General features: G+C 40.2%; 1 protein-coding gene across 1 annotated transcript in view; it reads left to right on the top strand.

Annotated features, from left to right (window-relative positions):
• The window catches only part of QPCT (glutaminyl-peptide cyclotransferase), a 29,607-nt gene extending 10,653 nt beyond the window's left edge, over positions 1–18,954 (top strand). The window contains 5 exon segments of the mRNA NM_001166178.1: positions 4,231–4,509; positions 10,538–10,714; positions 14,447–14,546; positions 16,950–17,066; positions 18,809–18,954. Coding sequence (NP_001159650.1) covers positions 4,231–4,509; positions 10,538–10,714; positions 14,447–14,546; positions 16,950–17,066; positions 18,809–18,954 — 819 coding nt within the window.
• Positions 18,955–19,783: the final 829 nt, after the last annotated feature.

Genomic DNA, 19,783 nt, shown 5'->3' with positions numbered 1-19,783 from the left:
CAGAATGGTTGTGTTAGAAATCTCACTTAAGAGATTCAGTTTTATAATTTGGGGAAAAGAAAATTACCGTGAATTTTAGGAAAGCTGCCCCCCCTCAAAATGTGGTAGATAAAGACTTCCCTCTTTTGAAAATGAAACAGATGATACTGAGATATTAGGGAGGAACTGCACTAATGACTTTAATTTGACTATCAGTACCTTTTGTTCTGAACTAAATTTAGACAAGAATGGTGGAAAATTAATTTTTCTCCTGAGGCGCTTTTGAGGACCCAGTCAGATGTTTTATAATTTATACAGTTTCAGGGTTATAACTAAAGAACACTTTAAAAATCTAGAAAAAAAAATATAGACTTGGTATAAAATTGATTAGTGAATTAACTTTTATCAGTTATCAATAAAGATGTATATTGCTCTGAATTCCCTTTCGGAGGATAATATGGGAGCAATATCCCATAGTCTTCATTTTTATTGTCTCTGATCAGTGGGTCTAATGCTGCCTCTTAGATTTTTAGAATATATTTTTTGAAAAGATACTTTATTTGTAAATAATACTTTGAAGGTATTAAATTTTGGAGGATTCCAGTGATTTCTAGATGAGAGAGGAATAAAAAATGAATTAAAAAGTCAGAATGATAAAGTCTCACTAGGGAGCAAGCCAAAAACTTTGTCTAGAGGCAAGCTAGAAATTTGGTGGTTAAAATCTCCTGTAGATGACCAGTGTATCTGAATAGCTGAAGCTGGGCTTCTTTAGTAAAAAGTATGTGTATCCCTGAATGGAGAGCCCTGGGTTGAAAGCCTGAGGGACTAGTACATGGTCCACCTAAGAGGGAGGAGGTGCCCAGAGTCCCCAGTGGCAGCATCCAGGCAATATTTGCAGACTTATTGCAAATAGCACAGAACCTACTTCTTCCAAACAAATCTGGTCTGCTAATAACAGTGTTTCTCAGACCTTGGAAATGAGAATGTAAGTTTAATTAACTTGACCCAGGATCATTCACCAGTGTCACCTAAAATCCCCTATGGGCCTTCCTCCCCAGGAAGCAGGAAGCAAGATGTCATGTTTACTTTTATTTTTCTCTTTGCTCTCTTTCCACCCCCAGTCTTGGCCTCTCTTTGTGTCTCTCTCCTTGTCTTCCCGTCCATCTTCATACGCTCTTCTTTCTCTTTACTCAGTCTCACTCTCTCTCTGTCTTCATCTCGCTGTGTCTTTATCCATCTCCTTGTCTCTTTTCTTCTCTCTCCATTTAAAAAGATAGATGTGTAGAAATCCATCTATATTCTTAATTACGTTTTAGCATGCCTGGTAGGCTGAGGCTTCTGCAACTGGAGTTTGGGAAGCATAGCTGTTTTAGACGCCCTCTCATAGCCAAGCACTCTCTGTTCAGGGGCAGTCTAGAGAGAAGAGCAGTAGTTTGTGGAGCCTACCCTAGAGAATTACAGTGGGAACGTGCGGACTAAGTCTGCAAGCCACAAGCACAACAATAAGGGCTATTGGCGACCTGATTAGATTATGCAGCCAATTTGATTGTTTATAAAGAAATTAGTTGCTAAGACAAATAAAAATATTTATACTGAGTAAAAAAGGTTAGTGCAGGGAGAACTCTTTTGGGGGGGAATTGGTGAAGCTTTTGTGGATTTTAGCATCAATACAGGTATCAGATATTATGGCCAAAACCTGCTCAGGGTTGAGGAATGAGTTTGTGTGTGAGACTTCAGCTGAGCAAAGCTAAGAGATACATATTTTTAAAATCCCAGTTCATTTTGTAAGCATGCAGGCTGCTGTTGGTGTTGAACACATTTTACGGAGCAGTTCATCATCTGGATACCAGATGTTCTGGAGATGTGCTTTTTATTTATTTATTTTTAAAGACTGACCCCTTTTTTATGGAAAAATTTCTTTTCCCCAAAGTCTGGGGATAAGTTCTTTTCACATTCTCTGGAAAACTTTTCTTAGAGGCAGTGATTTCTCTCTAGTCAAATGATTAATGTTCTATATCGTATAATTTTATATAGTCTCATTGAGAATGAGTTATAATCAGTCCATATTTACTGATAGCCTACTGTGAACAAAGCCCAACACTAAGCATTGTGGAGAATGAAAAAATAAATGAGAGATGAGTAATAATTTCAAAAAGGTTATAATGTTTCAAAAATTATTTTTATATGAAAAAACAGCCTGTAAATGTGTCATAGAAAAGGTACGTTGTATACATTGCTCTTTAGGCCAAAGTCCACCTCCTGACAGAGAACAAGGAGTAACTGTCTGGGAAACGGTTTGTTTATTTGGCTTTTTCAAGACTGACTATAGAATCACTGTCTTCCCTCTGGCTTAGTTTTCCTCTTCCTGGAAGCTTCCTGCCCCAGTTGTTTCAAGGCTCTTGCCTACGTGTCATGTCACACTAGTTAGGGCAGGTCATACAAGACTTGGCTAGGCTAGAAAGTCATTTATTTCCTTGGGAGGGGGGAAAAATTCTCCCATTCTTTTCCAGTCATTATAAGTTATTTGTTTATCACCTCAAGGTCCATCCCCACTGGATGTTCATTGTGGAACAAATTGCCGGATATGTTGATGTGTGACTTAAAAATAATTGTTGTATGACTTAAAAATAAAAAATAATTGTTGTGTGACTTAAAAATAACTTTTTAAGGCACCCTTCGAAAATCTATATAATATTTCAAAATGAAATAAATGGAACGTAATGAGAATTAAGCAAAGGGAAAATAAACATAGGAAAGGGCAGACTGAACAGCCATGAACTCACCTGCTTCTCACGTCACAAACTCTAAATCCTTTAAGAAGACACCTCCAGTCCCTGAAGAGATGTTTCTTTTACATGTGTTGCCCTTCTCTGTCAGACACCATGTTGCTCACAAGGCCCAAGGTGATCAGGAAAGATGGGAACATAGATTCTTTCTTATCTTCACCAGCATTTGCAGGGGATCTGGACCTGCTCTGAATACAAAGGGAAAACTGCTTGTTATGTCATTGCGGTTCAGAGTTACTTATTGATTCTTAGAGCAGTGTGCTGAGGCGCTCAGTCATGTTTGACTCTTTCGTGACCCCATAGCCTGTACCCCGCCTGGCTCCTCTGTCCATGGAATTTTCCAGGTAAGATTACTAGAGTGGATTTCCATTTCCTACTCTAGAGGATCTTCCTGACCCAGAGATCAACCCCCGTGTCTCCTGTGTTTTCTACGTTGGCAGGTGGATACTTTACCACTAGCGCCACTTGAGAAGCCCTCTTAGAGCAGGCAGAACCTCAGATAGCCTTCAACCATTCCCTTGTAACCATCCCCCTTGTGTACATTATCCTTAACAGGTGAGCTCTAGTATCTTTTGTTAGTGTTTGTTACATTATGAAATATTTGCTGACTGGGGGCACATGTTACGTGCTTGGGACAAAAAGAGTTGCCATTTGCAATTTTCATCCTCAAAGAGCTTAGAGTACAAGTTATGACCTATAGGATCTACCTAGTCTATCTAATGTCTTAAATCTGTCTTGTTATTTTGCTAGAAATATTAAAAATGAGCTTCAATATATGCTGAACTGGAGCTATATCTCCTTATGTTTAGAGAGGTCCATTGTTGTTGTTGCTCAGTCATGTTGGACTCTTTCCAACCCCACGGACTGCAGCATGCCAAGTTCCCCGTCCTTCACTACTCCTGGAGTTTGCTCAGACTCACGTCCATTGAGTCGGTGATGCCATCCAACCATCTCATCCTCTGTTGTCCCCTTCTCCTCCTGCCTCCAATCTTTCCCAGCATCAGGGTTTTTCCCAGTGAGTCAGCTCTTCGCATCAGGTGGCCAAAGTATTGGAGCTTCAACTTCAGCATCAGTCCTTCCAAACAATATTCAGGGTTGATTTCCTTTAGAGAGGTCCATGATACATTGTTAAGTGAGAAGAGCAAGGGGCAGATCAGATGTAGAGAAGGATTCTATTCCTATAAGAATATATATCCCTCTGCTAAATATACATGTTTGTGTGCTAGTGTATATTTGTATAAACAAGAAGGGTGTAGATATACATCAGACTCTTAACATAGGTAATATTAACAGTTGGTTGGGTTGGATTGCCAGGGGGAGACTATGGGAGAGGACTAGATTATTTTTCCTTTCAACGTCCTTGCTATTAATACAATAAGTGTGTATTGCATTTTTAATTTAAGAGGTATACAAATTCTAAAACAAAACTGTCTAGACCTGAAATTTTGGTTTTTGTTTTGATCAGCACATCATGCAGAGAATTCAGAGACTTCAAGCTGACTGGGTCTTGGAAGTAGACACCTTCTTAAGTCAGACGCCCTACGGGTACCGGTCTTTCTCGAATATCATCAGCACCCTCAACCCCACTGCTAAACGACACTTGGTCCTCGCCTGTCACTATGATTCCAAGTATTTTCCTCACTGGGACCACAGAGTGTTTGTGGGAGCCACTGATTCAGCTGTGCCATGTGCAATGATGCTGGAACTTGCTCGGGCCTTAGACAAGCAGCTCTTTTCCTTGAAGGTATCTGTTTCCCTCCTGCAGACTCCTGGGATAATAAAATATTTAGCAGCAACTCAGAGTGAATTCTAGTTCATGGGGCACTAAGACAGCCATCTAGAGATGTAGACTTTCTGTGTATTTTGTGCTAATTTGTTGCAAAATGAAATGAATTTGAAATATTAATTGGAAGATTGTTGTTGTTTAGTTGCTTGGTTGTGTCCAGCTCTTTTGGTGACCCCATGGACTGTAGCCTGCCAGACTCTCCTGTCCATGGAATTTCCTAGGCAAGAATACTGGCGTGGATTGCAATTTCCTTCTTCAGGGGATCTTCCCAACCCAGGGATTGAACCTATGTCTCCTTCCTGGGCAGGCGGGCTCTTTACCACTGAGCCACAGGGAAGCCCAGTCGGAAGATTACATTATTTATAATATCCACCATGGGCGATGAACCTTACTTAGTACATGAGAGTGTGTTTGTTAATTGGCACCTGATTTCTTAGTTATGAATACACATCAAATTAAAAACAACATTATTTTTTGCAAAAGATGAAGAAGGTGTAAGGTTTGATTCAAGCGTATGTAGGAAATATGTTTATTTCTTCTTGTTTGTATAGCCGTGAACATTACAGCCTTCTATTCTGAGAGATGGTGGCCTTGAGTTGGGGGAGGGAGTTTCAGCAAAGTGGTTCTGAAGTAGAGAATGGGTAATTCAGACATATCAAGATGAAAAGCGTGAAGAACAAATGCATTATTGTTTTATCTGTGAATCTCGGCTCAATTTTCTGTATCATAGAAAGCTTTTGTTACATTTTCAGTTCAGAATACTTCGGGGACTCTCAGATAATGTTATTTCAGTCTATGTGTTCTTAAGTGTATATTGGAAAAAAGTGCTATGCCAGATGAAGACATTTTGTTCAGATATCACTCATAACCGAGTAAACACAGCAAAGCAAAACCAGAAAACTTTGTTCACAGACAACAAATACCTTTTTCCTCCCTCAAAGTTTTATGAAGGAGCCAGCTTAAGTTGGGGTAAAGAAGTAAAAAAGTTATCTTGTAATGGAAGTAATAGATATTTGGTTCTATTTTTGCTGGATATGCTGAACTGAAGAAAGCAAGAATTGTTTATAATCACTCAGTATCCTTTTCACTGTTTTTGTCCATTTGTTTTGTTTTCTGAACCTTCTATATTGTCTTTGTTCCATGTGCTGCCCTGCTTTTAACTAGCATTCTTTGCTAGCAATTGACTGAGAGAGTTCAGAAGCTGATATAAAAGGTTAATTTTTCATATTTGCATTTCTAGTGTAAGGACATGAAATTAGGTAAAATATGGTTTAAAGACACAGTCTATGCAGTGGGTGTGTTTTCTCTTGGTGAGATCCTTTACCTTTTTCCATGTAATTCACTCCGCTTCTGGTAACCAGAAGTAGAAAGGGCTGAATGAGTTTTGAATAAGGCTCTCCATTAGCAAAATGCACATGCATTCTTTTAATTATCCTTTCTTTTTTAAACAACAAAAAAATTTTAATCTGATCTCCAAGTCCTCATTTTAAGTTTTTTATATAGTACAGTAAAATTTTGAGAATATTTAAATTTTGATGTGGACCTGTAGATTGGAAATGGCCATCATAGTAGAAAAGTCTTCCCCATTGTCTTCCAAAAGGCATCCGGTCTTTCCAGATGATCATTCTATTTTAATAATTTAAGTTCATGTAGGGATTCTTATATTCCCTGTGATAAGTATCTTTTCTATTAGAGGTAAACAGTGATGTAGGAAATGAAAAATAAAAACTGGTTTTGAGGGCAGTCTCTGAGAGTATCAGATTTATTCTTCAGTTGTGCTTTAGATTTGTATTAAGGAGATATTTTATGTTCTTCAGCTGTCATGAGTTGTGTAAGGGGTGATAAAATGTGACCTTGGAGAAGCCTGGATAGGAACCTAACTGGATGATGGTTCCAGTTCTTTGCAGTCTTCCCCTTCTAGTAATAAGACTGTAATTATACTTTCACCTCTCTTGTCTTGTAACTTTGCTGTGCCCTTCCACTTTAGCAGGTGGTAGTTCCTCATTCCTTGACTCTGGACTTGGTTACTTGACTTGCCTTGGCCAATGGGATGCTAGTAGATAACAAACAGAGGCTGGACATGTGTTTGTGCAATTGGGCCCGCTCTGCTGTGCCTTGTTGTGCCTTGGCCATCGCTGTGAGAAGAGCATGACTTGGCTAGCTTGCCAGTCCTAGGAGGAGACTAAGAGGCTTGTGGAACAGAGCCAGCCTTGATGACTGCAGGGTGAAACAGAGCTACTCCAGCCTAGACCAGTTGTCCCCAGTTAACCTGCAGATCCCAGAGAACTCATGATTGTTGTTTTAAGCCACTGAAGTTGGGGTGGTTTTTACACCTTATTTTTATGGCATTAGCTGATGCAGCCTTGGATGGGGAAAGACTGCAGGTAATGTACTGACTCTATTAACACTGGTAAGTAGGCATTTGTCATATTGCCAGAAAGAAGGACTAGAAGACCTTCACAAACCTGGCCATGCATTTTTTTCTAGCTCTGAGATACTAGACTGAGTTATTAGAGATTAAAGGCCAAAGTTATTTTTCCACCAACCCTAAAAAGAAGTAAAAAGAGCAAGTTGCCTCACAGGACTCAGGGTCATTGTCCAAAAAAGATAGACAGTTTATGGCTATCTAAATGAGATGGTGCAAAGAGAAGAGAATGAGAGCAAGCCATTGTGCTAAACCATGGAGTTACCAAACTGCTGACATTTCTGAGGCCCCTGAACCTTCAAACTTGCAGAATATGTAAACACTGGGCATGAACAGAGTGTTTCTGGTCCCAAGCAATCTTATTCTGCCCTGATATTCTATGATTATGCTCTTTGATTTGGAGTTAGAACTTTGGAACCAGTCAAGGCTCTTTGACTGTCTCCACTACTGTTTGTACTATATACCTTTTGCCAGTGAGACAGTCTGTTTCACTACTTCTTGTTGTTGTTCAGTTGCTAACTCATGTCTGACTCTTTGTGACTCCATGGACTGTAGCCCACCTGGTTCCTCTGTCCGTGGGATTTCCCAGGCAAGAATACTGGAGTGGGTTGCCTTGTCCTTCTCCAGGAGATCTTCCTAGACCAGGGATCGAACCTGTGTCTCCTAGTTCTTATTAAACCCTGAGTGCATATATCTTTCACAGACAGACACATCCTGTCTTTAGTACTATCAGGAGTTTTGAGAGACTCAAAATATAATAAGCTGTCTTTTTCTTGGGGTATAATTAAGGAGTAATATTATGACAGTTGAAATGATTACCATACAAAGATAACTTAGTTTTCAGTTGATAATGATATTTTTTTCTCCTTCTTATGAAATTGCCCCAAAGCAATCAAGAAAAATTCCATCTTTGAAGAATTTAGGGAACATCTGTTCATGGAAACCACCATATGAAGACAGAAGGTGAATGGAGAAAAGACAGATGACATATCAGAGTAGAGAGATGTCACGTTGCCTAGAGGGGAAGAAGTCTAAGAAGACAGTGGTCCTCTGATGAAGTCCTGACTGGCTCAGGGATAGGAGGGGACAGTAAGGAAGGCAGAAATGAGGTAGGGGATGGAGGAGGAGAGTGTTTGTAAGTTTGTATAGGGAGCACTTATGTGTATAAGAGGGCTTCCCAGATGGCACTAGTGGTAAAGAACCTGCCTGCCAATGCAAGAGCCACAGGAGACGCAGGTTCGATCCCTGCACCAGGAAGATCCCCTGGAGGAGGGCATGGCGACCCACTCCGGTATTCTTGCCTGGAGAATCCCATGGACAGAGGAGCCTGGTGGGCTACAGTCAATAGGGTCACAAAGAGTTGGACATGACTGAAGCAACTTAACACACACAAATGTATAAGATTTCCACCCCCTACCTGGCAGATAGGTGACTCTTTCACCTGTATCCTTGTAGGAGATGATGGGATATTTTTCTGGAGAAATTAAGCCAGGGAGGTTCTAGATGTGAGGACACCAGACCTACAGGAGGGCAGTAATGAGGCACCTCGTGGGGATCAGTGAGATGAAGTGAAAGACTACGCAGTGAGCACTGAGCTTCCCCAGCTTTCCTGTGCTTCCAGCCTGAGGAAGCCCGCAGCCAGCTCACACCCATCCGACAGGAAACTGGAGGATCCTTCTCTGGAGAATGCAAACCACCCATAGAGAAGGCCCACAGACAGTGACATTTGGGGATCCTCAGTGAAAACCCTCAGTGGGCATCAGACTGCCTGGCAGTGGAGCCAAGCAATCTGTGTCTCTCGTCAGTGCTATAGTGTCTTATTGCTTAATGCAAAAGCACACAAAGGATGATCAAATATTTGAGGACCGTCTCTGGCATGAAAGAAAGAAAGCAAAACAAATAATGCAAGTTGAAAAATGAACTCAGAGGAAACTGGATACAGCAACAGAAAATAACTTTAAAGAATGCTATTTTCATATCCTTAGAGAGATGAGAGAAGTTTTATCTGTAACAGATTAAAGCAACATCAGAGTCAGTTCCCCAGTACTGCATAGGGTTGGAGAGAGTGAATGGTTGTGTATTTTTCTTCATCCAGGTTCAGGTGCTTGAATGCAGGCACAAAACAGGCAGATAGTTGAACTTAATGTTATGTTTTTGCCACATGAGCTTGACCAAGGTGAAGAGAGGCACAGGAATTGAACATGTACGCAGGAATTAATTAGAATGATTGACTTCAGAATTTAAGATGAATATTAGTCCTTCTGGTACCCTAAGCCCCACAGTCCTTCAGCCCCATGGGAATCTCTAATCTAGTGATAGGTTCGCCTTTTCACAGTCTTTCCTTTATCTCTATGAGGTCCTTGCTTCACTCTATGCGTGCATGCTAAGATGCCTCAAAGTGACTTAGCATGCACTCACCCACACATAGAGTGAAGGGGGCACAGTTTAGAGGTAAAGACTGTGAACAGGTGAATGTATCAATAGATTAGAACATAATAGATTAGAGATTCCAATGGGGTTGAAGGATTGTGGGGGTTAGGGTACCAGAAAGACTAATCTGAAAGGTGAGAGCCGCTGTCAAGACAGTGGAAAGTATAACATCCATCAGAATCCTACTCACCCTTCTAAGTTCCGCTTAAATACTTTCTCTTTCCTGAAGTCCTCCTTGACATTCCAAGGATTCCACCTCTCAATCTGCCTGGTTCCTAGAGGACTTTTCTGCTACATTGTTGACCCTTGATACATTTTGCCATGGCCACGTATTTATCTTTCCCTAACCCAAGTAAAGTGTAGGTTCCTCTGAGGGAGAGGCTGTAATTACCATTCTTAGTGTCTCTGTCGCATTCCAAGGGCAGACTCTCGAACTCAATACAGCACTGCAGACGTAACTAAGGTGAGAAGCAAGAAAGACTGGTACTGTTTCAGGTTCAGTTCCCTGGGAGGTGTGTTCTGATGTGGAGGTTAGCATTTCGGTCACTTAGTAGGGAGTGGCCTTACCATCACACCTGTGGCAGGGAGGGGAAAGAAATGGGAGTAGGCAGAGGGAGAAGCTGGGCTGCCATGCAGGTTCAGCAACAGCCTCAGCCAAACCTTGGAGAGCTCTGGAGGAAGCATGGCCCTTTAGAGGGCCTGCTTAGGCCAGTCATTGCCTGTAGGAACCTCCATGGCTGAGCCAACCCTTAAGGGGACCAACAACCGAAGGCCTTCTGCTGACTCCTCTGCTGGCAACAGGGACAACACATCCTTCTGAAAGGGACCAGGGTGCTGTGTCACAGTGTCCACCACTGCAGTTCCAGAGTTCTCTAAAGTGTAAGAAAAAACAATGTAAGACTTCTATTTTCAGAAGGAGTGGTAATGGTGAGATCTATAAGGGTGAAGACTATAGGATCTCTGATGATTTTCAGAGAGGAACTGGTGCAAAATAAATTCTGACATATTTTCACTTTTTCTGGCTTCTTCCTTTGCTTCATGGCACATCTTTTTGTCCAGTTAATAGGAAAGCATGCTATTTTTTAAATTCTCAGAATATTTTCTCTCTTTTTCTGTTTTGTTAAAATTCAGAATATCTCAGACTCAAGGCCAGATCTTTCACTCCAGCTAATTTTCTTTGATGGAGAAGAGGCTTTTCATCTCTGGTCTCCTCAGGATTCTCTCTATGGGTCTCGCCACTTAGCTTCCAAGATGGCGTCAACACCACATCCACCTGGAGCGAGGGACACAAACCAACTGCATGGCATGGTGAGTCCAGGTACTTTTCATGATGCTGGAACTGCAGACTCTGCTTCAAAGGAAGCCAAAGCTATAGCCAATTAAAGACCTAAAAATGCCATGGCATTCTTGGAGCAGCGTGTTTATAATAGAGCATTATTTGGCAGGCATTGGGTTTTTGAGGAATCCCAGAGCTAAAAAGAATAATTCTGGGTTAGAAGTTATGTTTGACTGAGCTTAATTAAAATGATGTAAAAAATCAGAATAAGGAAGCATCAGATTCAGTTCCGTCCCATGGGAGCACATTCCCCCAGTAAGTTTAGAGGTGAAGAGAGCAAGTCCCATCTCTGAGGCCTCTGTCAAGCCAGAGGAGATGTCTTGGGAAATGGGGTATGAGTGGAACATAGTACAGGGATGGGAGTGAAGAATTTCCTTGGTGGCTTCAAAACATTATAGTGACTTCCAGTGTGTATAGGAAAATTTGATGTAGCGTTTTTGACATGAGGGTAGTGACATTTCAGTGCTTCCTTAAAATTTTGGTCTTATTACCAAGTAGTGGGTGCAACTTATGGCCCCCTCTTCATCCCTCATTCTGGCCCCACAACCCATGCCTTGTCCCTTATTCCACCTTTGAATTTCCTTCCTATTCTGACTCTCTTCCCATATTTGACATTCACTAACACCAGCACGGAACCCATGAGACTTCGATCTTCCTGTGGCTCCACCCATCCCTGACTCTCATCCTGTCTGTGAACTGGTAACCTGTTTCTAACACTCTCCATTCATCCATGTCCTTTGTCCTATCACTGACCTTCACCCTGTGAGTCCAGATGGCCACATGCAGTGTCCTGTCTGACTCCAGAACATCTCATGCTGGTTTTCTCTCTATCCCGTTGCCCACTGGCAGCTCACAAGGGGTCATGAGTACATGCTCACTCGCTCAGTCATGTCTGACTCTTTGTGAGCCCAGGGACTGAGGCCCACCAGGCTCCTCTGTCCATGGGATTTTCCAGGCAAGAATACTGGAGTGGTTTGCCATTTCTTTCTCTGGGGGATCTACCCGACCCAGGCAGGGATCAAACCTGCATTTCCTGCATTGTGGGTAAATTCTTTACCGCTGAGCCATCCAGGAAGCCCCATAAGGTATCAGGAGAACATAATTGACACCTTATTTAATCACTTTTGCTCAAGTGGTTAAAAGAGTTCAAAGGAGGAGACGAGGCCTGGTTGATCAGCAGGAGGAACAAAGTTATTTGTTTATGAGTCCAAATATATGAATTCATAGTGAGGCAATGGCTCCCCACTCTAGTACTCTTGCCTGGAAAATCCCATGGACAGAGGAGCCTGGTAGGCTGCAGTCCATGGGGTCGCTAAGAGTCGGACACGACTGAGCAACTTCTTTCGCTTTTCACTTTCATGCATTGGAGAAGGAAATGGCAACCCACTCCAGTGTTCTTGCCTGGAGAATCCCAGGGACAGGGGAGCCTGGTGGGCTGCTGTCTATGGGGTCGCACAGAGTCGGACACGACTGAAGCGACTTAGCAGCAGCAGCAGCAGCAGTGATAGTTAAGACCATTTTTCCCCCAGAACAAATTCCTAGGAGCTTATCCAACCTGGTGAATATACTCCTATTTCAAACAAGCCTGTTTTTTCCCGGTAAATATATTTAATCATCATTCATGGGGTAATAGATACTGTGTCTTAGAGTCATAGACTCTGAAAATATCTATTATATATCAGGATCAATGCTAGATATTACTCATACCTTACCTCACTTACATAAATCAGGCATTCTTAATCTGGGGAGTAGTCTCCAGGGAGTCCTCAAGCCTGCTAATGTTTTATGGCTCAAAGAAGAATCACTTGGCTTATTACAGAGGCTTTTAGCCAGAAAGGACCTTTATTTATTTATTTATTCTTAATATGAATTTATTTATTTTAATTGGAGGTTAATTACTTTACAATATTGTGGTGGTTTTGCCATACATCAACATGAATCTGCCACAGGTATACATGTGTTCCCCATCCTGAACCCCCCTTCCTCCTCCCTCCCCATACCATCCCTCTGGGTCATCCCAGTGCACCAGCCCCAAGCATCCAGTATCATGCATCGAACCTGGACTGGCAGTTCGTTTCATATGTGATATTATACATGTTTCAATGTCATTTTCCTAAATCATCCCACCCTCTCCCTCTCCCACAGAGTCCAAAAAACTGTTCTATACATCTGTGTCTTTTTTGCCGTCTCACATACAGGGTTATCGTTACCACCTTTCTAAATTCCATATATATGCGTTAGTATACTGTATTGGTGTTTTTCTTTCTGGCTTACTTCACTCTGTATAATAGCCTCCAGTTTCATCCACCTCATTAGAACTGATTCAAATGTATTATTTTTAATGGCTGAGTAATACTCCATTGTGTATATGTACCATAGCTTTCTTATCCATTCATCTGCTGATGGACATCTAGGTTGCTTCCATGTCCTGGCTATGATAAACAGTGCTGTGATGAACATTGGGGTACATGTGTCTCTTTCAATTCTGGTTTTCTCGGTGTGTATGCCCAGCAGTGGGATGGCTGGGTCATAAGGCAGTTCTATTTCCAGTTTTTTAAGGAATCTCCACACTGTTCTCCATAGTGGCTGTACTAGTTTGCATTCCCACCAACAGTGTAAGACAGTTCCCTTTTCTCCACACCCTCTCCAGCATTTATTGCTTGTAGACTTCTGGATTGCAGCCGTTCTGACTGGCATGAAATGGTACCTCATTGTGGTTTTGATTTGCATTTCTCTGATAATGAGTGATGTTGAGCATCTTTTCATGTGTTTGTTAGCCATCTGTATGTCTTCTTTGGAGAAATGTCTGTTTAGTTCTTTGGCCCATTTTTTGATTGGGTCGTTTATTTTTCTGGAATTGAGCTGCATAAGTTGCTTGTATATTTTTGAGATTAGTTGTTTGTCAGTTGCTTCATTTGCTATTATTTTCTCCCATTCTGAAGGCTGTCTTTTCACCTTGCTTATAGTTTCCTTTGTTGTGCAGAAGCTTTTAAGTTTAATTAGGTCTCATTTGTTTATTTTTGCTTTTATTTCCAGACTTCTGGGAGGTGGGTCATAGAGGATCCTGCTGTGATTTATGTCGGAGAGTGTTTTGCCTATGTTCTCCTCTAGGAGTTTTATAGTTTCTGGTCTTATGTTTAGATCTTTAATCCATTTTGAGTTTATCAGCAAGCTAGAGCTTCTCGTTTGACAGAAAAGGAAATGGATATTCAGAGACTTAGCTTATAGAACTCCTAGTCAAGGAAACTCTCTTATGTGCTGCTTTAAGGAATAAATAGTTCCTATACAAGTGTTCTCTTTGGCAGTTGTATTATTACATGCTAAGGATAAAATAACTGATTAGAATGGAGTAGAAGACGAGACAGGCTTTTAAACCCATCTGAAAACAAAGCAAATGTATCCTTTTTTTCTATGAAATATTTATACAAGTGTCCTCCTTCTAATTTAGCCTTAGTAATATTGTTCTGGAGTTACAGACATGAAGAATCTACATTTCGCTATTTCTCCACATTGTATAAGCAAGATTTAAAAATCTCCCTCAGATGATTCATTTACAATGTTATTAAACCTTTTGTTGATTTATACAGCTCCTTATTTCATTCTCAGTTATTAAAATGCAGTTAGTCTTGACTGATTTTTTTTCTATTGGTGATTATGAAATGTGTTTTGGCAACAGTGATTATATAATATTTTTGCTCCCTTAGGATTTATTGGTCTTACTGGATTTAATTGGAGCTCCATACCCAACATTTCCCAACTTTTTCCCAAACACTGCCAGATGGTTTGGTAGACTTGAAGCAATTGGTAAGCAATGCTGTTATTATGGTGGCTCAGATGGTAAAGAATCTGCCTGCAATGTGAGAGACTTGGGTTCCATTCCTGGAGGTCAGGAAGAACCCCTGGAGAAGGGAATGACAACTGACTCCAGTATTCTTGCCTGGAGAATTCCATGAACAGAGGAGCCTGGTGGGCTACAGTCCATGGGCTTCTAAAGTGTTGGACATGACTGAAAGACTAATGCTTTCACTTTTTCACTCTTAGAGAATCAAACCTGGTTTCTTCTCACTGATAAACACTGCATTCTAAAATTCAGAACTGGTGACTTAAGGGTGTGATCAGAGTACGCAAGCCAGAGTACTGGCTTTTTTCTTGCTTTATTGATTAGTTTATTATTCCTATTCATCTGTTTTTATTTTCCTGCATGAAACTGCATTTTGAAATGGAAATATAAAATACTACATTTCATATATTCATATCCTTAGAAATTGCTTCGAGATATTTTCTCAGAGTCCTGTTTGAAACATATGGAATGCATTTTTAGGGAAAACTCAGCAAAGCACATTGGATAATGATCAATGTTATGTCCTTGTAATGATACCCAAAGATATCCTTTAATGTTTCTTTTTTTCTTCTGTTCTCTTTGTCATCTTCTATTTGCTGCCTTATGTAGTTGTGATATCCTTTTAAATTTAGTACCATCTTTGTCTGTTTTCTAAAGTAACAAGTAAAGGGGATGCAAGAGAAAGCCAAAATCCTTCAAGAGTCACTTAAGAGAAGGTTTAGTGGCAACTAAATGAGAGTAGATTAGACCAGATGAGGTTAGGCCAGGTTAGCCAAGGAAACAAAGTTATCTGTGTATGGCTCAGGGGAGAGGCTGGGGGCTTGGCGGAGAATAACTTCTTTCTCTTGTATCTCTACTCCATATATCCTCCCTCTCCACACACACACACACACACACACACACACACACGAACAAAACAAACGATAAAAGATTGGCCTTAGGGAGGGATGAACATGAGCTAGATGTTTATTATAGAATTCAGGCCAGGAGCCCTGCTTTTGTGGCAAAAACATCAGACTAAGAATTCTCTTCTAGCTACACAGGCTTCTTGCAGTGGGATGGGATAGTACTTCCTTCTCAGCAGTGGGGAAAATGCTGCCATCTCAACTGACACTTTTGCCACAGTGTGCCTATATCCAGATCTAGAATATTGTGAAAGAAATGTTTACCTGAACCTCAGATGCTTATCTTTGACAAATTTCAATTTCTTATTTGAAGGACTTGCTATTCTGGTATTAATATAAGCTTTCTGGGACACTTCCTTACAGCATGTTTTCCTTACTCTGAGTAGCCTCAAGAAATGGGTTTGGCCTTCTGTCATGCGTTTGGTTCCCTTATCTTATTTCTTCCACCAGAATGAATTTATATCAGTAACTCACGTGTTAATATAGTTTTAACCCATTGTGTAACCCACTGAGTGGTATTTATATTCAAATCGTATCTCTAATTGTATAAGGAAAAGTTGTATATGAGATAAAGAATTATAATTATCAATAAACAGATGGGAATATTGTGGTAGTAAGGGCTTTTTTTAATGTTCCTAAAATCATATTACATATGAATGCTTACCCTTTGGTCTAATTTTACCCTTTAAATTTAGCAGTGAATATAACCAATCTGCAAAGTTTCATTTGGTTGTCTTAAACTCTTTGTGATCTCTTTTCATCTTATAATATAGACTCACGTTATACGTAACTCATGTAACACGTGAGTTCTATGTTACACTATGACAGTGATGGAATGTAGGTCAATGGTTCTCAAATTTTAGTGTGCATTAGAATCACCTGGAAGGCTTGTTACACCACAGATTGCTGGACCGCACCCCCAGAATCTCTAATTCAGTCGGTCAGAGGTGGGACCAGATAATCTGCATTGCTAACAAGTTCCCAGGTGGTGCTGATGCAACTGATCATAGATCACACTTTGAGAACCACTGATGCAAGTCATAGTAAGTATCCCTTTTGCAGAGAGGTCACTCAGTATAGTACTTCATACCTGTTCTGTCTAAGGATTCCCTTTCAAGCCCAACATCTCCTCTTGAAACACTCTTTGTGCAGGGTTGAAAATCTGTATCTACACCTGTGTTTTCCCCTCTGCTTCCCTCTACTTTTCTCATTCTCCGTCTCTGCACTGTTCTATTGAGTTTCTGACTCTCAGGAGTCAGAAAGCTAGAGTCAGAGGTGACTCCTCCCTCGGAACTAATCCAAAATGCCCACACCCCAAGTTCAGCTCAGAGGGTTTTTTTGGTCATGGGTGCGCCACTCACAGTGTTTTAAAGCCAGGTGCCAAGATTTCAAACTCTTTGCATTCTGACCATCGATTAGTTAAAAATACATGTTCATCTGCTGTCTAATTATCACCTGCAGAACATGGACTCCATGAATTAGGTTTGCTCAAGGATCACTCTTCGGAGAGGCGGTATTTCCGGAATTATGGTTATGGAGGTGTGATTCAGGATGACCATATTCCATTTTTAAGAAGAGGTAATGTGCGTATGTGTAAATATGTATGCATGCATGCACATGTGTGGGTTTTTCCTATCATATTCGGTGTATTTTATGTGTATTTACAACAATCTAGAAGTGTGAAGAACCATTAAATTTAATAGCTGATTCAGCAATCATCTCATGGGTTTTATTTTTTCATGAAAGTCATTGTAAATCCTTGAAGAGACCTTTTTATTTTTTCCTACATGTAGAATATTTATCAACGCTTGTATGCCTCTGACATCCTGCTTTCCCTTTCACAGACCTAGATTGTATTCTTATGCTTTGTGTAACTCTGGTGTTTTCCTGCTAATAAGGAAGCAAAGGGCTTCCTTAGTGGCTCAGATGGTAAAGAATCTGCCTGCAATGCAGGAGACTCGGGTATGATCCCTGGGTTGGGAAGATACCTTGGAGAAGGAAATGGCAACCCACTCCAGTATTCTTGCCTGGAGAAGTCCATGGACAGAGGAGCCTGATGAGCTACAGTCCACGGAGTTGCAAAGAGTCGAACTCGACTGAGTGATTAACACGTTCACTTTCGTTTCATCCTTTCCATCAGTGTTGGAAGTCTAAATTAACTCAACAATTCTTACAGTAGCCACCCAATTCATCTCCTTCTTTTGCTCTTGCCTCCTTATTCTTTATGTATGAGCAAGTGTTATCTTTAAAAAATGTCACTCAAATTATGGTACTTCCCTACCTTAAAGCTCTGTTGGCTTGCCATCATGTAGAGTAAGACCCAAAGTCTTCATCATGACCTACAAGGGCTTCCATTTTCTGAGTCCTTTCTTCCTCTCCAGCATCACCTCCTACCTCTCTAATTATTGCTCTGACCCAGTCACATTGCTGTTCCACAAGCAGGCCAAGCACACTCTTACCGCAGGACCTTTGGGCTTGCTAATACTGCTGCCTGGTCATCCCCAGGTCTTCACACAGCTTAGTTTCTCCTTTGTTGCATCTGTGTAAATGTTAGCTTCTCGAAGAGGACCTCTTTGATTTGTTTTTTTTTTTAACTGTATGTCATTTGTGTGTATTTTTGGTCTTCATTGCTGCCTTCAGGCTTTCTCTAGTTGTGGAGGGTGGGAACTGTTCTTTAGTTGCACTGCATGGGTTCCTCAGTGTGGTGGCTTCTTTTGGGGCAGAACACAGGCTCTGGGGCCCATGGGCTTCCGCAGTTGCTGTGCACAGGCTTAGTTGCCCCAGTGCGTGGAGTCTTCCTGTACCAGGGATTGAATCCATATCCCCTGCTTTGGCAGGCAGATTCTTAACCACTGAACCACTAGGGAAGTCCAGGGCCATCCTGATTTTAAATTCCTTTTTCTTGGCCCTTCTCTCTGCCCCTCATTCTCTATTCCCTTGTTTTACTATTCTTTATAAACCTTATCACTTTCAAAAATTATTTTTTGTATTTGTTTATTTGTTTCTTTCTCTAGTAGAATGTAAGTTCCATCTGAACAGGGCTTTGCCTTTTCACTGATGAACCCTCAATTCCTACAATAGGAGCTGGCACATAATAAGTGCTTTATTATTATTTACTGAATTTATTAATATTTGTTTAATGAATGCATGACTTTGGAGTATTAGGGTAAGATACAGGGATGTACACAGAAGTTATTAGCTGAGTTATTAGCTGTGTTTATATAGTACAGAGCTCCCACTTAGACTTCTCTGAAGAATGATACTTTCTAGCTTACTCATGGAAAATATGTACTTAATTACAAGTCATTTCTTTGTGTTAGGTGTTCCAGTTTTGCATCTGATATCATCTCCTTTCCCTGAAGTCTGGCACACCATGGATGACAATGAAGAAAATTTGGATAGAACAACCATTGACAATCTAAACAAAATTCTACAAGTATTTGTGTTAGAATATCTTCATTTGTAATATTCTGGTTTAGTTTACTGGTAAACTAAATATTCTGGTGATTGCATCTAGTATCATATTCAAAAGTCAAGGAATCCTTTAAAATAATCTGACTCTAGACAATGCTGTGTGGAAACTTCTATCCTATAGATTCTTTCTGTAGGTATCTTTGAATATCCTAGATTTATGTCATGTCCAAATTGCCCATTAATTTTTATCTAGTGATAAAGGCGAATGTAAGAAAAACTGAAGATACATATCTTTAAAAAACTCCTTTAGATAAGAAACTATGAAGCTAAATCAGATTCATATAGTTAGTATCATGATCTTCTAAAATAATATTTAATATGATGGTCAAGTGCAATGTATAGCCTTAGTTTTATGATTTTCTTATACTTGCGAATTTATTGCATATAAAACAAAACAGAGATGCAGTTTGAGGACTCAGTCTCCTTGAGAAATCTTTGTATGGTTTATTTTATGGAAATTAAATCAAAATTAAATGCCATGTTGTGAATGTTTTTCTTTATATATAAATGAAAAAATCATATGATTTAAAGTATAGCTCAATTTTATTGTTTCACAAATTTTGTGTTTTTATTGTAAAATAGTATAGTCAGTACAAAAAACATAGAAAATAGAGAAAGTAAAAAAGCCATAATTTCATTATATTAACCAAATCATCACTCACTCTAATTTTTCCTCACATATTTTCAATGCAGATTTTGTGTGTTTATAATCACTCTATCTTCAATTTTTTGGCTTTCTGTCTGTTAAATTAAATAATTACCAGACATTTATTTGTTGATTTGATCTTGCGTTACGATGAAGACAGAGATTGTTGAGTGTG

The sequence above is a fragment of the Ovis aries genome, chromosome 3 (assembly GCF_016772045.2).
Source record: "Ovis aries strain OAR_USU_Benz2616 breed Rambouillet chromosome 3, ARS-UI_Ramb_v3.0, whole genome shotgun sequence".
Taxonomy (NCBI): Eukaryota; Metazoa; Chordata; class Mammalia; order Artiodactyla; family Bovidae; genus Ovis; species Ovis aries.
Note: the sequence above shows the minus strand (reverse complement) of the source record. Positions and strands in the feature narration are given on the sequence as shown.